The sequence below is a fragment of the Seriola dumerili genome, unplaced genomic scaffold (genome assembly GCF_002260705.1).
Source record: "Seriola dumerili isolate Sdu_G_001 unplaced genomic scaffold, Sdu_1.0 BDQW01000393.1, whole genome shotgun sequence".
Lineage (NCBI taxonomy): Eukaryota > Metazoa > Chordata > Actinopteri > Carangiformes > Carangidae > Seriola > Seriola dumerili.
The window spans coordinates 1,095,114-1,117,108 of NW_019174648.1; the positions used below are offsets into that span (position 1 = coordinate 1,095,114).

A 21,995-nucleotide genomic window follows, 5' to 3' on the forward strand; every position below is an offset into this window, starting at 1 on the left:
AGGAATTATAATGGGACATTTACAGAATTTGACCAGTTATCGTACAACAAATTATAAAACAAGCCAAGAGACAAAAAAAAAAACCACCAACAGTTGAATATTTTCAAGTACTCATGTAATTTAAAGTGGATTTTTCCTTTAACACAGTGATACATGTGACAGTTTTTGGTCAGTTTCTTATAGGAAAACTTCTTGAGTTTTCTGTGTACAATACTGTGACCGGTCAGATTACATATGAGATCATTCATTTGGGGCTGTTTGGTTTAGGCTGCCAAAAAAAAAACCACCAACAGTTGAATATTTTCAAGTACTCATGTAATTTAAAGTGGATTTTTCCTTTAACACAGTGATACATGTGACAGTTTTTGGTCAGTTTCTTATAGGAAAACTTCTTGAGTTTTCTGTGTACAATACTGTGACCGGTCAGATTACATATGAGATCATTCATTTGGGGCTGTTTGGTTTAGGCTGCCTGTGATGCCAGATGGGTGGGGCTTGTTACTTTTTAAGCACCAGGCATATTGATTCACCACCAGAATAAAAGTACTGTAGAGACATAATGTCCGCTAACATTGTTTGATCTAGATCTGCTGATTATTTCAAGCAAGCAATTATTTATATTCCAATAATAACATCTGTATTTATGTACACATCAACATCTCTCATCACATACTCCCAAAAATTAAACCAAAATAAATCCTTAAAAATATCCAGAGCTGCCTACACAAGAATGGTAGACTATTAAAATTAGTAAAATATATCAAAAACAAGTGAAACATCTAAGAAAAAGAAGTTAACATAAACATTCATAATAATAATAATATTAATAGTATTTAAATAAAAAAAAGAGCCTTGTTTCAACATGGGTTTCCAAAGCTTTGTCTGGCCAAACACTTCAACCAACACAGATTCATAACCAGCTCCGAACTGAATCTGTGGACTTCCATTTCCCAAGTGATGCCTTTTTGTGCTTGTTTTTGTTATTTTATACCGTGAGTGAAGGAAGGTTTGCTTAAAATATGCTTCAAATATAAAACTCATCATTTGGTACAGATGAAAGCAACAATTTCAGGTGTCCACAGATTCTGCCGGTGCCTCTGCCGATATAACCTGAATTTCAAGTCAGACCTTTTCTTTTCTCTGACTTCCAAAAACTGCAGAACTGATGGAAACAAAGTGGATCAACCCAAAAAAAAAAAAAAAATTCTGTCAACATCATCCTTTCATGTAGATTAGTTGAGTTTAAGAGCAGCACAGACAGGAAAGGGAAATAGTGTTGACTTTGAAACCTCGACCCAGTGGATGAAGTGGAGTGTTTGGGACGCGTCAGCTGAAGTCGCCGCCTCTCCTTCGTTTTGAAAACTATGAAACGTTCAAGAACTCGACCACAAACTTTTGTGGTTGTAATGAGCAGATTGTAACTGTTGAGTTTGGATTTCGTTGGATTTACCGACACTGTTTTAACATTACCTCGCCCTGATCCAGGTGTGTGTCATACGACGCACCGCTGTCCAGGATCGCTATGGGACATTTCATCCTATATATAAACTTTGATTTTTCATGACTTGTACTGACTGTAATGGAGTAGCACTAAAAGAGATTGGAAACTCTAGAAACCCTATCAACGATTAGCTGTGTTTATTTCAGCTCTGATACATAATCGTGATGAGAAAAAGTTTTATTTCAAAGTTTTTAACTCACTCACACATTGACCCGTAATGGCACGACACTATTTTGCTCTTTTTTCCAAGTTAGTCAGTAAGCCAACTTGATAACTTTCCTTTTTTAATGGTAATAAACATTACATTGTCCTAACACTGCCAGCACGAAAGCACACGTCGTCGCTGATTGGTTTATATATATATATATATTTAACCCTGCAAACACAGCCCCAATATCTCAATCAGGCAGTTTGCCACATGGAGCTTTGAACCTGAAGTAAAGGTCATATGGGTCATGATGAATATTGCCTATCACCCTGCGAGTCTGTACTTTTGTTTTGTACTTCCTGTCAGCTGCTCAGTGACTGAAATGCCAGAGTTCTGGGAGACAGCGACGCAGGACTGCGATACGTAATACGACGGTCAGGGATCAAGGCTCGGTGACTCAAACACGCTGTGGGTAAACCCGACATATCCAGAGTGGATCAGGGCGACACGTTACTCTGATCCTGTGCTTGTAAAAAAATGTTTTATTGTAAATGCTTTTAGAAGGAGAGAGAACGACTTGAGTTTTGAGACGCACCCAAATCCAAATGGCATTTTACAGGTCAAGCATCAGCCCTGCTCTTGTTTTACTGTACATTTTAACATTCAGATAATACTCGACCCACTGCCCAGGCCACTCAACTGCTGTAGAACATATACAGGCCACAGAGCGCGCGTTTCCATTCACTTTCCATCTGCTGCAGCTTCGTTACGAAAGGAGTGTGACCGGGTGAGCTTGCTCGTTAATCCGAGGCAGCCCGGTTGGGTGGAGCCTCATGAGCTTGGCAGTGTAAAACATACTTCAGAAAAAACAAGACTAAACCAAAAGAACCTACATTTGGTTTGTTTGTGCGTTTAACAAAAAAAGAAAGAAGAGGAGGTTGTTGCCGATCAGCAGGCTCAAGTTTTAAAATGGCTCCTGTTTCTCCTCCTCTCAGCACAATTAAAACCTATTTATGAGCATCAATTAAACCATTTATCTATTTGCACAATCGTTAAGAGACCAGAGCTGTAAACGAGTAATCTGTTAAATTCGTAGATAGAAAATTAATTGGCTTCAATATTGATAATGATTAACCATTTAAGTTGTTTGTCAGGACAAAAAGACCAAATGTTTTCTGACCACTGGCCTCTGTAACTTTAGGATTTGTTGCTTTTCTCTGTTTTATATCACTGTGAATTGAATAATTTGGAAAATCTGAAGATGCCACCTTGGACTCTGGGGAATAAGTGATGGGACATTTATTATTCTAACATTTAATAAACTGACATTATGTGTTTATGATACAACTGCAACTAATGATTATTCTCACTATTCATTGATTTTGTTTTTTTAATACATTTATTTGAATTAATTTCTTATTTAATCTTCAACCTGCCAAGAAAGACAGACGACAAATTCCTAGATCTTAAGAAGCAAATAATTTTTCTGCTGATCGACTAATTAACTGACTTCCCAGTTTTAGTTCTGATTTTACGATTACAGCTTTTAACAGTTTAATTTATGCTTTAAAAAAAAGCAACACTAGAGTCCAATGTTTGGTGACATGACCCTTTAATATTGCCAGTAACAGGCTGAGTCAACACTGAATCAGAACTCTTTCCTGAATTAGATCTTAAGAGATACTGAGGAGGGGGAAGCCATTTTAAACTGCTGAGACAAACACAGACAGAGACCGTCTTACTGCATTAAATATACCGCGTCGCCGCCGCCGTCGACCGACCGACCGACCGACTGACCGACCGACCGTGGACGAGCTCCACATCAGCAGACCGTTAGCGTCACTCAGCGTTATTGAGCAATGCAGGATGATTGTGGAGTGAAAAACATGTTATGTAAAAGGTCTGAGCGCCTGCCAGAGCTGCAGCTGCAGGAGAAACACTTAAGCCAGAGTCGAAATTTGCCAGCGTATGATTGGTGGCTGATATTATGAGGTGTACTGTACCAGCTGTAGCAAGGTGTGCGTACGGGAGGTGTTAGAGTTTGCAGTCGGTAAATAAAGCTTTAAAAAGGCGCTAAAAGGACAAGACACACTAAACATTCAGACAGGTTTTGTGTAGTGTGACAGTTTGGATGTAAGAACTGACTTAAAGGAAAGAAAAAGTCTTTCTCTTTGTGTGTCCCTTTAAAACGATACAAATGTGCATATTCTGGCTTTTTTTGTTTGTTTTGTTTTTAAATTCAAAAATGTTAAAACAACACGAACCTTTAAAAGCAAACTGTAAAGTCAAAACCACGAGAAGCCAACTTCAAAAAAATAAAAAGTTAGCTTATGCTGTTGAAACATCTTCGTTTAATATCTTCCCTTGTGGACTTTTTTTTTCTCTCTGCTGTGGCACCAAACATGACCCGTAATGGCACGACACACCAGGAACTGGAGAACTTAAACTTTCACCAGCCACTTTCACTGCTCAGACAACTAGTTTTTTTTTTTTAAAGCTAAAAACAGGATTGTCAGATCTTGAAGCTCATCGTTTTAGATCTTTACCACTTAGATATTTGGAGTTAACTGATTTCTACCAAAATTTTAGGTGTCTTCATGCAGCTCTTCAAATAAACTTGGTAAAAACAAAATGAAAACCTCAAACGAGCTGCTGATAAAACCTTGACATAATTAATAAAACAGTAAATGGTTGAATTACAGATATTGCAAAATATTATTTTTTCAAATATTCAAAATAATTTTTTTTTTTTTGTTGAGTAAAAACTGAAAATAATGAGCCCTTCTTATCTGTCAAAGACTAATTTGTCAGATGCATCGACGCCTCTCCAGTGGCTGGTTTTCATTTCCCGTTCTGCCTATATAACACTATATCTCGTTAGCACCACCTCATGATATAAACACTGCAAACTAGCAACTGCATCACTGCGCGTCAAGCTAAAGGTAGTGTCAGTGGTTTTGTTGTGACAGGCGGGACGTCTAACAACGCTGTCAGATATTAGTCTTTCTCCGTCTCCAGAGGAAGATTCATTAGGGAGCTTCTCTTTTTTTTTTTTTCTTTCTTTTTTTGTTTTAAATTTGAGGTGAAGGTTATGTGTTAGCGTAAAGCTAAGGAAAAGCTTTACGGTCACTGTGGAAAGCTAATTTAGCACGGTATAATAATATGCACACAAAAAAACGCTAAAGAAGACTGCGATGCCACCGATGGTAACCATGACACGGAGGCTTGGCATCCTCTGGCACGAGTCACATATGTGTCTCATCCGAAACAGCTGATTGGTCACTCTGCATCATCACGGCAGTCCCAGACTGCTTTTTACCTCCAGAATGGACTGCTGTGCACACGCCGATGTCAGCCTCTTGGATTGGCGTTACTCTTTAAGTCTTCCCAGCTGATGCCACAGTGCAAAGCCAGCGTTACAGAATCGGCCATCTTGTTTTGTAAGGTGCTTTGTTGCAGTGTGGGCTCAGAGGATTTAAACGGTCGTAATCCAGGAGGCTGGCATGCGACCTGCGCACGTCTCAACCGATCCGAGTTGGCGCTCCAGTGCAAATCTCCGCCGACAGGGAATAAAGCCTGGATACTTATGTGAGCGTACTGGGCGGAGCCGGTGGCAGGCATAAGCCCCTCCCCCTCTGTTGAGTGACAGTCTGTTGGGGATTTTACCGCTGGCTGGTTCAGTCCCTGGACTGGTAGAACAGGATGTATCCCGACTCGGAGTTCTTGGAAATGTCCGATGTCAGACCGTAGAACTCCTCGATCGCCTGCGCGTCAATTTTCTACAAGAGAAGAAGACAGAGGTTGAGTTCTCACTCAGCCCTGCAGTTAAATGACTTTTCCTAGACAATGCGATGCACGTACACCAGGCAGATGCTTATTCGCTTTCTTTCTCTGTTTTTGCATCAAGTAGAGAGCTGAGGCAAAATCAGTTAGCTTAGCTTAGCATAAAGACTGGAAGGAGGGGGAAACAGCTAGCCTGGCTACATTCAAAGTACAAACTATAGAACATGGTGTTTACTTCCCACCTCGATTTTAGGAACACAGAGTAAGAGAAAAGATGCTGTTCCCTGTTTCCTGTTCACAGAGCACAGACGTAACTGGGAGCCAAAAAAGGCTTTTACCAAAACTGAACATTGTGTTCATATTTTTTGGTTTGAGAGACATTCTTGGACAAACCAGATCTATTATTTCCGAGATCAAGATGGTTTTTTTTTTTATAACTCAAACAGAATAGATCTGTGCGTCACTTAGCTTAATCCCTCTTAAAAAGAATGTTATCAAGTCACTTCTACAAATGTTTTCGTGTCTGGAGAATTTGTGGAAACTAATTTTCACAAACAAGAAACATGTTTTATCCCCGACCTTTATCAAACCTCTGCGTAAAGACGACCGGAGGATGACAGGCCGTTCCTTGAGCGCTGCTGAACTTTGTTGTGTAACTGTTTCACCGAGGCTTTTCATTTGCTACACAAATCTCCATCTAAAATTGAGTATGTTGACAAGTAAGTGGTGATGTCTGTTTCTTATTTGGAGAAGCAGTTTTCTGTCCAGAAGGGGGAAAGTGGGGAAAATGGGGCTGAAAACAAAACTTCAAGAAATATGCTTTCGCACTGGTGGTGAAAGAGAATTGGCTACAAACAGAGATAAACAGGCACAATGAGACGGATATAACTTATAAGATAAAGTTGTGGAAGCTAGAATACAAAGCAGTGAGGCAGACAGGGCGAGTAAATCTACACAAACTATAAAAAAAAAAAAAAAAAAGAAGATAAGTTAGGGTTTCAGCTCTGCAAACTCAGCGGAATCTGCCACAACTCAGCCAGTTTCTGTCCACTGGACCAGATGTTCCAGCAGGCGTCCTTCCCATCATAGTGGAAAAATCCACCGCTGGTGCGATCAGTTTTAAACATCAGCCCTCGATGACTGTGAAGGAGCAGCTCACTCTGTATCCAAACAGCGGGGTGACCTCTCCCACTGCCGGGGGAGATCTAAAGTAAAATAAACTATTTTAATTGGGCCAAAGGTCCCGAAGCGGGGCAAAGAAACGCCTCCGATGTATAGATCTGATGTTTAACTGTGGCCGAACTGGAACCAACCACTGAACTGGGACTGGACTTGGATCAGAAAGGAGGGCTGAGGTATTTTATTGCACTGAACATTTGGTAGTTTAATATGAAATATGTGAAGGCTGGGCCCATAGAGAAATGTTTTAAAGGACCATACCAGTAGTTGTGCATGTTTTTACCCAGCTATGACCTCACTGCTAAAACATATAATTCTGTAAGTGTCAACAAAAACTGGACATTACAGGCATAATTAAAAGTGGTGGAACAGTTGCATTGGGTTGCATCAGACTGTACAGTTGTTCCTAAATAAAGACCATGAATTGATTATTGAGTAGACACAACCATGCACCTGTGTTTCAGACAGTTGAATGGGTTTTTTTCTACCGTTCCAGACAAGCTATTGGTTTCCATTAATTGCTATTGGCAGACTCTTTAAACTTGAGTTGTGGAATCCATCACAGAAACCAATGGCTGCCTGGAACAGTACATTAAAACTAATCTAAAGCTTTACAGTATGCATCCAAAAGTGTTAGCAAAAATATAAAATATACATGATTAGTAGCAAAGAGATAAACCTGCAACATCACTGCTCTGGTCCTGTAAAAGGCAACAGTGGGAATCTGAGTATTTTGTAGGTAAAATCTAAAATGCAGTGGTGAAACTTGTTGGAACAGGTCACGAATATGAATAAAATAAAAGACTGAAGACAAAATTGATCATGTACAAAACTTTTGTACAACTAGTTTCAAATTACACCTATTCATTTCTCTAGGATATAACTGAAAAATGTTAATTAAGGTTTGTAGATCATTGTTGTTGTTGTAATTCCAATTCATTTCTTGTTGTCAAGAAGACAACAAAAACACAAAGTGACTGTAACGAGTATTTACGTAGGTTTAAATGGGACAGTTTTTTCCCTGTAATTAGTATAAATTACATAATTCTTTACACAACACTTCCTACGAAATTTTAAGGCAAATTGCAGATCTGACTAAGAAAAAAACATTTGTACAGCACTGTATGTCTGCAGTCACAAAAAAAAAACTTACAGCAGCGCTGTGAAACAAAAGAAAACTATTACACAACTTAGACAACTCTGTTTGTACTGTACATTCATCTCTGTAATACACAGCGAACCCTGGATCATTTAACCACAATGACGACACAGTCCGTTAACTGCTGATAGCTTGATTGCTGTGACACGCTGTCCTTTTTGGCTTGAGCAAAGAAAAATAACAAAGTGAGAGGTTACTTGGCTGCAGCTAAAACACAGCAGCATGCCGAGGCTTTGGCCGTGTACCGCTGCGGTCGACGGCCAGCGACTGAACAGCTACATCATGCTTTTGGCAAACTCTGTTCACTAGTAAAGCAATACTTCTAACTTCCTATACTTCATATGCACAAGGGATGGAGGTGCTTTTAAATATAATCAATCCAATTTTCTTGGTTTGATTAATCATCACGTTATCGCAGCTATGGTTACGCAAACTGTTGCATGTCGGCGCTGCCGTCCTGTCAGCTGCAGCGTGCTGAGAGAGGAGCTGGGAGAGCGTTCAACAGGGGGCTGAGCGCTGTCACACATGTAGAGGGATGTCAGACTGTGTTGTTTCTATGAAGCCTGTCATGTTCTCTCCTGTCACCACATCAGAGAGGGAAGCAGATGGTTTTGCAACAGGAGCCGCTGGGAGGGAATCGGCATGACAACCGAAAATATATGCGAGCGAAAGACTGAAGTTAAAAATAACCGAAAGCGTAATCTCAACATCAGCGTCACCTGCTCGCAGATAGTAGAAATTAAAAGATGAAGAATGAGGGCTGGAGCGGACGGAGCGGCACTCTGTCATTTTTATAATCTGCCGAACACAGTGAGCCGACCAGGTCTCCCCGACCGAAGAGGCCTGTAGTTTATGGCTGCGTAACTGGGGTGAATAATGTCTCAGGTAGAGCAGGTACAAGGCGAACATGAGAAGAGGAGTCGAGAGGGAGAATGAAAAGAAAAGTACGAGGAGGAAAGAGCAGGTAAACATTCTCAGTCTGGTTCTTGTCCTCAGGTCTTCAGTGTAATCCTGCTCTATAATCTAAAGCAGGTATCCACTTCTTTCTTCTGTTTTCTCTCCCTTCATCTCCTTATCCTTCTGTGTGGACGCTTTCATGCACCCCTCCATTCCTCTAATCGTATCCTGATCGCTAAACCCGATTTTTAGCTCCCCATTATTTAGCAAAGGTTGAAGTATCTAGGTCGGCCCCCGCCGTAGGAAATCCAGACACAACATTCGGAACGCCAGGATCTACACCGAGTCTGGAAGGACGGCCGTTTGAAAAATTCCTGTCTGGTTAGGATGAGGTGGGAAACTTCGAAATGAGACTGTGTGGAGAGGTGAGACGGCTGATGGGGATTTCAAACTTTCGACTGTTGTCTATCGTGGGCTGAAACTTGTATCGCAACATAAGAGTGCTCAACTTGGTTTCCTGATTTGACCTTTTAATCTTAAGAGTTGCCTGTTTGTTGAATTATTTATTTTAAATCCAGGACTAATGACCAGAAAAGACAAAGAATCTATTGAAATGTCATCATATGATGCTTCTATCATACATTTATCACTCTTTTATCCTTATTTGTAAAGCACTATGAAACGTTTGTTCGGTACAGTTCTCTGTAAATCTGCTTATAAATAGAAGATAAATGAGGGAAATATGACAAAAGAGGCTCCAGTGACAAAAAAGTTTCTTTACAAACGTTTCAACAACAGCTGCAACAATTCGCCAAGTCATCGACCACAGAAAGAAAATTAATCAGCAACTATTTTGATGAATGATTAATCATTTGAGTCCAATTTCAAGCAAAGATGCCAAAAGGAAATTGACAGTTTCAGCCTCTGAAATGTTTGAATTTGCTGCTCTTCCTCATCTTACATTAGAGTAAACTGAATATCTTTGGGTTTTAGATGGTTGGTTGCACAAAAACAAGACATTTCATATCATCACGTCGAGCATTTTTCATACTTTTCGTCTGTTTTATAGTCTAAAAGATTAATTCATTCATTAAGCAAACAATCATCAGATTAACTGATAATAAATAATGAGAATAATGATTTGTTCCAGCTCCATTTTCAACAATCAGCTCTGTTTTTAAACTGCTTGTAATTCTCGATTTGGGGTTTTTAGTTGCTTTGTGCAACAGTGCGGATGAGTTGCAACAGAAAAGGTTAAAGTCAGAAACTATACATGAACAGTGTTTGATGCCAAAGGTCAGCAGTTTTACTCTTTACTGTGTTACCAGCAGACGTGCAGTCAGCTGACAGCGCTCAATCTTTGCGTAGTGAAACCAAAACAATAAATCCCAATGTTTACCCACAGCTGAGAATCTATAAGATATTATACTGTAGTATAACACTGTAGCGTTTAACACCATTATGCAAAGGTCAATCTTTACTGGTTGTATTCAGCATCTGAAGGCATCCAATTTTCTTCTATAAAAGAAAATACTGAAGAATCTGAGAGAATTACATTGAACTCGCACACAAGAAAAGTGTTTGATGATCAGCCTGAAGGCAAAACATCTGAATTATTTTTCAAGGCTCTAAAAAACAAAATAAAAAATGAGAAAACAGAGAATGAGAAAGAAGGAGAAGTTCTTACCTCTACGATGTCGTCGTCAAACAGCAGCCAGAAGCCGTGGCTCTTGACGATGGTGATGTAGTGTCCGCGGTTGGGACCACTGCAGCGCAGAGACACAGAGGAGGAACAACAGGGGAGACGCGTTATGAAAATATTATTTAGGATTAAATATTCGGTGTTTTGAGTCGAATCTTTCAAAGTCTAAGTGAGGCAGAGACACTCAAAGGTACAAACAGTTCAACAGCATTTGAAATTTATGTTGTGATGAACTGAGAGAGGTGGTTAGTTACATGCTCACATCAACAGACGGCAGCATGGGAGCCGTGGTGTTTATATATAACGTCTATCCACCTGAGGGAAGCTGAAGACGATCTGACGACTAACGACATGCACAGGCTCACTGTCGGTCAGCTGGTGTCTGACGATCACCCTCAGAGGACCTTCCACATGCCTGAGTCACCTGAACTGAACTTTCCAGTGTGACTCAAAGAGCTGAATGCAAACAACCAGCTTTTCCAGCCAGTTTTTTTTTGTTGCTATAATCACATATAAAAAACATTTTATAAGTAACACTGTTGCCGAGAGCAGGCAAGAAAAAACAGTTGAGACCTTTGTAAATGAACTTCTTAACACATTTAAAAAGGTCTCTTTTTTTTGTTGAGGAATTTGAAATAAATGCTTTTAAAGACTTTCCAAGACCTGCAGACGCCCTGTAAACTGAGTTTCAAACACATGATTAGTGTTGAAAAATGCAGTTTAACAGATTAGCTGATGGACTGAAAATTAAATTATGCAGGAAGCTGCTTTTTCGGTTCTTTGGCTGCTGATCAGACGACGTGAGCAATTTAAAACTTTTCTGTATAATTAGGAGAATTGTCATGATGCACTGATGCACTTTGGAGAATTGATGACAGAACCTACCTGCCACAGTGTACGACGACAGCCACCAGGTCGTACATGCGGTCGGGATTGGTGGCGTCCCCGGACGTGTTGAAGAGGCGGAGCTCCAGCGGGAAGACGACGCGATAGGACAGTTTGGTGTAGCGGTGCAGCTGGTCCATGTATTTAAAGCGCTTCAGGTGGAGGGCGAGGATCATGGGTAGCTTCTTCACCCTCATCCTGACAGAGAGCGAGAGAGAGAGAGGGAGGGGTTTTAATGGTTTGAAGTGGTTTCAATGGAGTTCCTGAGGCCTTGGTGGCATTTTTCTTTCACTCCGAGTGATACGCTGAATGCCAGAGCACAACTGAAACGGAAATGATCTCTGAAGGGAACTCTTTGAGTTCGGTCTGGACCCAAAGCTGAGGGACTCACGAGAACTTTTATTGAAACAGAAAAATCTAAGTGAAAATAAAGAGCACGGCTTATAAAAAGGTCAGTGGGAAAAAAAAAGCACCAGGAGGGAAGTAAAGTCACACAAAGGCGGGCAGTGAGGGTGAGTGGGCCCCGACAACAAAACTCAGAGGGCTAAAAGCTTTCCACATCGACGCCATTACTGCCCCAGACCCCCCCCCCCCCCACCAGGAGCAAGAAGTGAGGTCTTGGTCGCTTTGTGCTCCTCCTAATTCTGCTCGTGCTCTCGCAGCGTTCTGCTCGGTGTTGAAGGGGGGGAGCAGTCGCTGGTGACAGCATGGTCCTTTCAGGCTAATGGATGCTACTTGGTGGACGGTAAAAATACACACACTCGTGAGCAGACGTTTCGGACAGAGAGGATATATTTATTTATTTTTATTTTTTTTCTGATGACACTCCACGTCCAGCAGCTGTGACACCGCCGTGCAGTGGCTAATAATAAACACCTTCGCCTAGCTCAACTTCAAACGCCTATGATGAACTTCTCAGAATGCAACAGGAAGGCCCCGACTGGTTGCCACAGTAACATCAGCTGTGGTTTTGGGGGGGGTTTTGTCCGCTAAGAAAAAAAAACAAAAAAAACCCTTTCGAGCGCTCGAGGGTAGCTGCGCGACAGCGGCTCTAACCGCTCGCGCTCCCACAGCGACAGACAGAGTGGTTATTTGGATGACAGGTTCTTACAGCTACAGTTGTTGAGCTTCTATTTTCATAACGGCCAAAAACCTGCTCAGGCTTCCACGTGATTAAAGCAGCAAGTTTGAAGAAGTTTGGTGTCAAAAAAGTTGCTTTTTCACGACTATTACCATTTTTCACTTCATTACCTCACATGACACCTGAAGGTTTCTAAGCTGCGTTTTCTTTGAAGAAAAGAACGTGTATTTTGTGTGTATTAATGTAGGTGTTATTTCTTGGTGTGGTGGTGATATATTTATAGTGGGTTACTCTTCATGTTGATGAGGCAGCTGTGAGTGTGAACCACAATATTTCACTTTCAGAATTTTCTAATGATGTTCTGGAGTTACAGCCTCTAATTAGCTTTTAATTTTCATCTGCTCCTGTTCGGGGTCGTACTCGGTATCTGCCGATTCCCTGAGTTTGGATATCAGAATTATTGTTGGGGTAGAAAAAGTCAGATAGAAACATCCTCTGGAAACATATTCGGAAAGGAGAGAGAGAAGCTGCATGTAAAAATAAAAAGGTAATAAAGTAAGAAAGAAAGGAAATGTGCAGCTGATTTCACTCACCTTTTCTGGGCTTCCTGTTTGCTGCGACACTGCTCACAGTAGTACTTGTATTCACTACATAATGTCTCTGTGTTGCTGAAGCCCCTGTTCAGAAGACACACACACACACACACACACACACACACACACGTGCCAACATTTAACACACTCTTGAGATAAACTGCGATCATGAGTCATTCAAGACTCATCAGTCCTGATGTCGTACTCAGTGTCTTTCCCGTGACTTTGAATATCAAGTGAGGATAAAAGGCTAATTTCTCCATAAGAGCCCCTCGTTACCTGAGACAGTGTGTGATGGAGGTGTTCTGCTCCACATCCACGGACAGATCCAGGAAGTCCTCGTCTTTACTGCTCACCTGGAACAAGAGTGAAGACGCTCAAGGTCACGTTCATCCTGTTACTGAACTGACGGAGAACTGGCAACGCAACATCATGACCAGTTGACAACTACAGTTGTTTCTGGTCCTTTTTTTTTGCATTTAATTCCTTTGTACCCCATTTACAACGAGCATTAGCCCTGCCTCAATATTTTGCATTTTCCGATCCAATCACAATGTGAACTCAGTCGAGACAACAAGAATGTATTTTAATACCAGGTTCAAATGCAAAGACTCGAGGATCCAGACAGATCGCATGTTAATACCAGGTGCAAATGGAGCCGTGAGTTCACATTAGTGAGGGTCCATACCAGGAAGTATCACAACAAAATCTCTTTTTAAACCTGCTCAAGTTTTTCCAAGTTTAGAACCAGAAAAACAAACAAAAAATGATTTTCTATCAAACAACTACTTCAAGCAAGATGAAAATTCTTTGTGGAGGTATATAAAGTGATTATCGTTGTCCAAAGGAAGTTAAGGAAGATATTGTTTGTTTTGAGCCTTAAATGCATCAAAATGTTTTATATATTGTTTGTTTTGTCCTTTCTGGGCACCAGTAACACACAAGTTGCAGTTAATTTGGTTATTGCACTGCATTGGAAAGGACTTGGGGTTTTTGGTGGTTTCAGATGCCACTGAGCTTCAGCCACCGACACTCACAGCTTCGCAGTTGAGGCAGCGCGTCTCGTTGGTCAGTGTTCCCTGGAAGATCTCGTGGACCCAAGTCTGTTGTGTCTCCTTCCCTCCTTCGCCATCTCCTCCTCCCTCACTTCCTCCTCCTCCTCCTCCTCCTCCTGCACTTCCCCCTCCTCCTCCATTCTGCACCAGTTTTCCATTCTGCTGTCGCTCCTGGCTCTTCTCCTCCTGGAGCAGGTCTGCGATAGTGTTGAGGAGGTAGTTGAGGAATTCGTGGGCGTCCTGCTGCATGTAGTTGTCAAACAGCTCTGACGGGGACACGGGTAGAAAGATATGAATATGTGAAAAGACGGGGAAATACAGTAACAGAAAAAATAAATAAATAAAAATATACACAGCAGTGGAAAGTGGAAACAGACAAGGACATGAAAAAAAAAAGAAGACAGAAATAGACAAATGGGGAAGGAAGACGTCGAAGAAAGAGAGAACAGAAAATAAACATCATCAGCACATGTTGGCGAGGAGACACGAGCCAATTAAGACCGTCTCTTCTTTTTCATCTGCTTTCCACTCCAGGATTTGGCTGACAATTTTATTTCCTCAGCTGAGACAACCTCCCAGCCCCCACCCCCACTCCATCTTTCTTCTTCTTCTCCTCACCCCATATCTCAGCTGTGACGCTCCGTGGTGAAAGGAAGTCGGTTTAAACATGTAACTGATGAAAGAGCTGTTCAGACTGTTTTTTCTTTGAGAAAAATACAGTAAGTCCTACATTTAATTTATTTAAACTTCTTTCAATGTTAAACCTTCCTTACGATACAACACAGATACAATAACATTAATCATTCTGCGTCACTACCATTCTCTTTTCTCAGCCGCGAGATGAATTTCTTGGGAGGGATGACTCCGACTTTCTTCTTCTGCGTAGCGATGCTGTTGAACAGGTCGGCCAGACAGGTGAGGAGGGACTCCTTCCGACGTGGCTGCACCTGGAGAGGAGGAGGAGGAGGAGGAAGAGGACACACCTGTCACCTACATAAAGACTTGCAACAGGGCCGTGTAATCTTCAGAGTACAGGTGAAGGTAATGCGACGTCCAGTTCAGGCTGAACTTTGACATTTTTATCTAATCTATGAGAGATATGACAAAACAATAAAACTCCCACACATTATGTGATGTAGATGATCTCTGAAATTTATGTTTCACTCATTAACCAGGGGGAGAGGTAACAGCTGAAGGAGGCTTTGAAGACTCTCTGAAGATACATTAAAGGTCCCATATAGTCTAAAGGTAGATGTGCATGTGGAGCTTGATTATAAAGCAAGTCGAGGTTCTGTATTAATACTGTGAAAGGATCAAAGCGCTCAGTCCACAGAGAAACACACACATCAACACTTCAAATAAAACACATGAGAAGTGTAAAACATGGACCTTTAACAACAGATTAATGAACTATTTTTCCTCAAGTGTGAACTCCATCTTCCAACAGCTGTATTACGAGTCCAATGATAAGATGAAACCTTCCCTCTGATATAAGGGAAACATGAAATACTTCTTTCAAAGCATAACATATTGTAAATTCCACGTTGGGGTGGAGGCACATTTCCAAGTTGGAGCCGTGTCCTCATTCTCTCATACGCTCCCTCTCTCACTGTCAGGATCTTGAAGGCAGCTGGAGCGTTTTTTTGAGCTGCTAATCGTGACGTGTGGTGACACCAGTAACTCTTGGCTGCTCGACAGACGACTCGGTCCCCGTCAGTTTCTGCAGTAAAGACGTCGGAGATGCTTTGTCTTCAGGAATTTATTTCCTCGTGGCAGGAAAACACATCACGTGATTTCACTGATTTCATATATGAGACGAGCACTTGTTAAATTTCCCTCCACATTCTGCTTTTCTAAATAAATCATTAGGGACAGTTCGCTACACACAGACGTTTCAGGCTCTGCCTTCCTCAGCTAGGAACTAGATTAAACCGATAAAATGCACTTTATTATAACTTTGGTGTAATTTCTGCTGCTCCAGTCGTCGGTTCCATCAGTAATGTAAAAATTGCACCTGCCAACTTAATTGCCGAGGTCTTGTAATGCGGCAACGCTGCTAAAAATAGGTCTGTCTGGGCAACAAGCGGGAGCAGTCAGATGATGAGACACGTTGAAAACAAACTCTGCAGGTTGGTCAAAGTTATTTAGAAGAGAGAAAAAGGACAAACTGTAAAACATCCAGACAGGTCATGTGTCACAGTCTGCTTCCCCTGCGAATATTGCTCCCCCATAGTGCTCAGGAAGGTTGTGATAAGGCGTGACAGAGATGAGTGGTTAGGGGTAGGGCTGCGGCGTGGGGTTAGGGCTAAGACTGGACTAAGGGGAAACAGATGTGGACCCAGCAGTGGCTCCCTGGTTCAACATTGAACAGGCAGTTGCAGTTTTCTGAGGGATTATTAGTGACATCTCAGGTGCACTCGCTTTCAGTTTTACTTTGAAATGAAGTGGTTGAGGGAATCTGACAAAAATGTGTGCTTGTTAACCACTTGTATAACATCTGCTTGTTATTGTTCTCCCATTGGACCTAATTATACAGATGTGCTCCTACATCTCAGCACTTACTCTGGTGAGTAATTGATATATTGCAGTAGGTGTGGGCGATCTGGACAAAAGATTAAATGACGATCTCTTTGAGTAGAAGTGCAATTCTCGATTTGAATCACGATGCATCCTGTTTCCGCTCTCCTGATTGGAAGTTGTGATTCGAATCTTTCCGCCATTTTGACGCTTCTTTTTAAAATTAAAGGTTGTCCACCCCTGTATTGCTATAATGAATGTTATCCCCTTCAACACTTTTAGAGCTCTCTAACTTTAAAAGACACACTATGATTGGACATGGAGAAACTCACTAGCCTTGCAACATTAGGTCTACAAATTCGCAGCCCCGCTTTTTCAAACTAACATCCAGAAAAAATATTGTCTTACAGTCGGGCCAGTATGATATTTAAGTGCATTCTTTTAGCGTGAGCAACCAGTCGGCTGTACTAATCTGTGGAGAGGTATACTGCTCTCCGTTACAGCGATGGTGTTTCTCTCGTCACTTACCTTGTATGCCAACACCTTCTCCCTGAACGGTCGACAGAAATACAGAGCCTGCAGCACTGAGTTACAGTAGCAGGTGTTGCCAAACTAGAAGAAGAAAAAAAAAAAGACAGACAGAGAGAGAGAAAATGAGTGGAGGGTGTGTCCATGAGACTTTGTGTTACAATTCACAGCAACTGAGAGGCAGTAGTATTTGAGGAATGGTGCTGGACACAGGTTTGAATCTTAATGATGGAAAGCACATTTACATAATTAGAAATACTTCCTAGAAGAACAATGAGGGCAGGACCATAATAAATCTACAAGCCCTAGTGAATGCTGTTTAGCTTTGATTGATACTTACATTGACCAATCCAAAGTAGTGTTCATTAACGGGAAACTGTTCCGGTCCAATCTCCTTTTCCAAGGCAGAGGCATTGGCGCCCTGGAGAAGAAAGAGGCACAGGCTGTAAGATGGCACAGTACAGCAAAGTAAACATTTTACGTCATATATATGATGTTCATTATCAGACTTTCTCTAACACTATAATAAATGATCCTTTAGAAAACTTTGTCCTTCGTCTTTCACTTCCTCTTCATTGTTTTCTCATTTTCCTGCTCTATTTTCTCTCTGCTCTGCTGGACTGTCGACCATCTGTTTGCTGCAGCTGTGTCCTGCTTCATATCCTTCGATTCTCCACACACACAGATTTCCTCTGCGCAGTGTCGCTCTCATTACTTGTTTGTACATATTTAATATTTTTTTTACACTAATTAACAACTTATCAGAGTGAATCCAGATAAACCTTCATCCAAGTCAGTTCTTTATTATCATTATTATTATTATCATTATCAGCTGATTGTCTATAGGCTCACTGTCAAAAGATGTTTTCAGCTTTGTCAACAAAATTTACAGGGACTTGCTCAGCTATTTAGATCAGTATATACAGTATAATTAAGTGTGTTGTAAAACATTATATCCAACATCAGGTCATAATTGGATACAAATGTTATTGTAAAGGAGCCAAATTATGCCAGATGTATCCAGCTTTTTTGACATGTGAATGGTGTTTTTGTTATTAAAGGCCACTTCCTCATTTTTTCATGACTCGATGACGCCCAAAATTCCCAAATTTCCTCCCATGACTCAGCTGTGACAAAAACATCAACACCGAGCTGCGGGAAACTTTAATGATAGGCGGGCACAACGGTAACACAGAGTGTCCTTTCACTTCTGATTAAGTGACTCATTTTTTACCTTGTGACAGTTGAACATCTGCATTTCACAGAGAGATTTCAAGGACCAAGGAGGAAAGATGAGCACAGATGTTACATGATGGTCGCATGTCTTGTAGATTTGAGTCAGAAAAACTTGCTTGTAAAATGTGAAATGATGTTGTTGTTTATGACAAAACAAACATGTTTATGAATATGTAGAAGGGAAAAGAAATTGAGAATTTATGCACAAATTATATCAACAGCGAGGTTACACAAATACTCCTCAGGCTACTTTTGTTAACATCCGTCAAAAAATTCAAAGACACAAAACTGTGTGTGAATCTCACCACTCTAAATTTCCACACCGTGTTTGGCCCTGAAGGTGCACATTTAAGTTACAAGTACAAATCCTGGCCCTGCTTTCCATTATAAAAGCAGAGACACAAAACCTACTTATAAATGAAGCGAGTGTGTGTGTGTGTGTGTGTGTGTGTGTGTGTGTGTGTGTAACTTCAATGTTACACACACTACTGTGTCAGGATTTTCAAGGCGAGACGATGAAGCAGCCTTTTAAAATGGAAATCATGTCTGTATTATAAAGGCTGGACTGACCGTGGCTCATCCATCATCTATCAGCAAAATACCACTTCATTACACCTTCCTGCATTATAGATTAAACCCCATAGTTTCTGCAGCAGGTTGCGACTTTCGCTGTATGAAGCTGAGTAATGTATCAATATTTTTGGCTTTCATAAATATGTGACTAAAATCTGACCAAAGATGAGAGTCTACTTTTTTCAGTCATCATGAAGCCTTTTTCTTCTGGATGTCATTTTGAGTTTCCAGGAATCAACTATTACATTAAGTCAGCAGAGAGAGAAACAGAGAGAGGAGGGGAAAGAAGATGATGATTATGATGATGATGATGATGATGATGATGATGATGATGATAACGATGATGCAGCTTTTCCTTTAAGGTTGACTGACTAAACAGAGTGGAGCCACTCCACTGTTACTCATCATCACACTGCAGTCCATGTAAAGTCAACAAGAGGCGAAGCAGATGAAGATCTGGCTGAGGTTATTTATCTAACAAAAACAGCCTCCAAACAGCACTGGGTTGTAAACAAAGCCAGCGCACACTAAAACAAGCTAGGTCGTGTCAGAACAACAAACAGACGGGGAGGGCAAATATCTGGGAAAAGATTTGTTCAGTATGGGCTGTAAATAAAAGGCTTTATTTAAATCGAAGTTTTCAGCACCGGTTTGAAGCGGCAGCTTTGAAATGACTCTGTTTCCTGAGCTGATGGAAATGAAAGTGAAGTGAACTCCGCCGGCTGCTGAGAGCTGCTTGAAAAACTTTTTTCAGTGGAAACTCGATTAAAGACAGCAGGGTTAAGTGACTGTTCTGTGAGTGCATAATGTTTATTAATCATGACTAACTGTTAGGGGATGTTATGAAGAAAAGCATCTTGACTAACTGATTTTCAACTGAGTGGGTATCGTTTGAAATGTCAGACACCAAAACCATTTGAATAAAATCAAAACAAATCTTTTTCATTTAACTAAATAAGTCGAGTATGTCAACGTTTAATACAAATCAATACATCATGTGATGTACTGTACCGTACACAATGTCTCTTCCTTGACTAAATGCTGCATTACAGTTAAATCATATGATTACAAGTTTACAGACTGCTTAGAGCTAAATGACCACGAGCATTTCTACCACATACTGCTTCTCTAAAAACATCCCCAACATGTTGCCATATAATGGATACAGAGGTGATTTTATCAATATTGCCCGGCTCTGGTTTGGACAGCCATAACAGTGACTTTCACGGTTTCACCAGCCAAATTGATTTTCAGAAAAAAACAAATACCTTCCGGGCAGAAACTGGTAGGCTGCCAGAGCGGCAATCAGACTGAACAAACCTGCCAGCCACAGCTAACATTTAGCCTTGTTAGTGTTTGTCTAGTAGGTGCTGTTAAATGATGCTGGCCTCCACACTTAAATGGGTTAGATGTCGTGGTGTGTGGTCTTTAACACCATGCAAGTGCCAGACATACTGACAAAGTAAGAGCTTACTGCTTTCAGCACACACAGCAGCAGCAGAAGCAGCAGCAGCCAACAAATTAAAAAGACTGCAGCAGACTCCTCCGTGGCATCTGCCTAGCCGTCTGTCAGCTCTGAAAGGTGCAGCGGGTAGAAGCAGGATAAGTTACAGTCAGAAGTTAATCTTCTGGCTTTAAGCTCCCCTGTCTGCCTCCGTGACTTAGCTCCGCTGCCAAACAAACACAGACAGAGAGCGGTCACATTAAATACGAGGAGAGCAAATGAAGCGGAGTTGGCAGCGTTTGACCTTTTCACCCTTGACCTCTCTGTAACAACCTGCCAAACAGGTTGCTGTCCTTGAAGCCACTGAAGCCCCCATGTTAACAAGCATCAAGTGTATTTGAGTAAGGTGCTCGAGGGATGTTGTTATGTAGCTGACCCTGACCTCTGACTTTGCTGGATTTCTGTGAAGGGATCAATAAAGTATCAGGTTATGAGAGCCTTTGAAAATGTTATTTAGGAGGATATTTAACTCTTTAAAAGCATTGCATACGAAGGGATAAATACACAGCAAGGGGATTTTACAGTTAACTGAACCAAAGGTGACAGACTATGAGTAGAAAATCATTCAAGCACCAACCTCTGCTCTATCTTATTTACCCTCACAAATACTCTACACTATAAAAGGGCTGCATATACTCAAGTGTTAATAGTGTGTTATAAATTTTGAGAACCAAAACCTGAACATTAGCTAAGTGTCCGTCCAGAGGAAACATTCAGGGTGTAACCCATGACAGGAAATGCTAAATTTCTCCATCAGTTACGTTACACATGAAGAGACAGCAATGTCAGCTGGCTGGGGTGTTTACACTAGCTGACCGGACAGATGTTTAGCTATTCACACATGTTCGATGTGTAACATGTATATTAAAATAAGAAGCTGAAATAAGTAACAATGTCCCGAGCTGGGATTTTCATCTGGACCACCACTGAGTAAACAACTTTGTCCAAAACAGACCGTTGGGCTAGCAGGCTAAGCTAGCTAGTTTTCGCCCGTTGGTCAGCCCTGCCCTTCTCGCATAAACAAACTACAAGCCGGCTAATAAACTGTCAAACAAGCTTGGTTTGCGCATATGAACATCCTCTTATTAAACTAATCCACGGTATCCACAGAGCTACCGTTAACAAGCTAAGCTGTACAACTTTCCGTGTTATTATCATGTTGCTAGTCGCGCAGCTAGCTTAGCGTCCTGGCTCACTCACGAGCCCGGGCACCGGACAGAGCCGAGGTGCACGAACACCGCCGACACAGCCGAATCTCAGCTCCTTACCATCGTACAAATCGAGGCGATCTTTCGGACTGTCATCAGTATTTCCATCCGTAAGCCGCCATGGTGGACCGAACCCCGATGTTGAAATTGTGAGAGCCGATGCGGCTGCAGAGTTCCGGGAGAGCCTTCTGCCCCTGTTCTTTACTGCTGTCAAGTAAAACAGGATGGCACGAAGGACTTCCGGTCTTGTTCTTCAAAATAAATAATAATAATAACATTATAATAATAATTATTATTATTATTATCATTATTACTATTATTATTATTGTTGTTATTATTATTATATAGTAATGACATGGTTATTATTATTATTAGCTAAAATGAATGGAGTCTAATACAAGCTCTGCAATACTACCTTAATGAAGGTTAACCACCAGTTCCAGCAG

The 21,995-nt window shown here is 41.2% G+C and overlaps 1 protein-coding gene across 1 annotated transcript; it reads right to left on the bottom strand.

Annotated features, from left to right (window-relative positions):
* Nucleotides 1-298: 298 nt before the first annotated feature.
* LOC111233449 (ubiquitin carboxyl-terminal hydrolase 12-like) lies at nucleotides 299-21,722 on the bottom strand. Its single transcript, XM_022761266.1, has 10 exons — nucleotides 21,610-21,722; nucleotides 17,369-17,449; nucleotides 17,029-17,112; nucleotides 14,801-14,930; nucleotides 13,966-14,249; nucleotides 13,208-13,284; nucleotides 12,929-13,012; nucleotides 11,255-11,452; nucleotides 10,355-10,433; nucleotides 299-5,428 (listed from the first exon to the last, which is right to left on the bottom strand). Exons 1-10 carry the CDS (start codon nucleotides 21,655-21,657, stop codon nucleotides 5,327-5,329), a joined length of 1,167 nt encoding a protein of 388 aa, XP_022616987.1. The 5' UTR covers nucleotides 21,658-21,722; the 3' UTR covers nucleotides 299-5,326.
* Nucleotides 21,723-21,995: the final 273 nt, after the last annotated feature.

What these genes read in the sequence shown, in the direction of transcription:
- LOC111233449 (XM_022761266.1), bottom strand. Translation starts at nt 21,657, where the DNA reads ATGGAAATACTGATGACAGTCCGAAAGATCGCCTCGATTTGTACGATG. An exon ending in TCGCCTCGATTTGTACGATG is followed by an intron (nt 17,450 to 21,609) that starts GTAAGGAGCTGA and finishes TTTCTTCTCCAG; the next exon opens with GGCGCCAATGCCTCTGCCTT. An exon ending in GTCGTCGTACACTGTGGCAG is followed by an intron (nt 10,434 to 11,254) that starts GTAGGTTCTGTC and finishes TCTGCGCTGCAG; the next exon opens with TGGTCCCAACCGCGGACACT.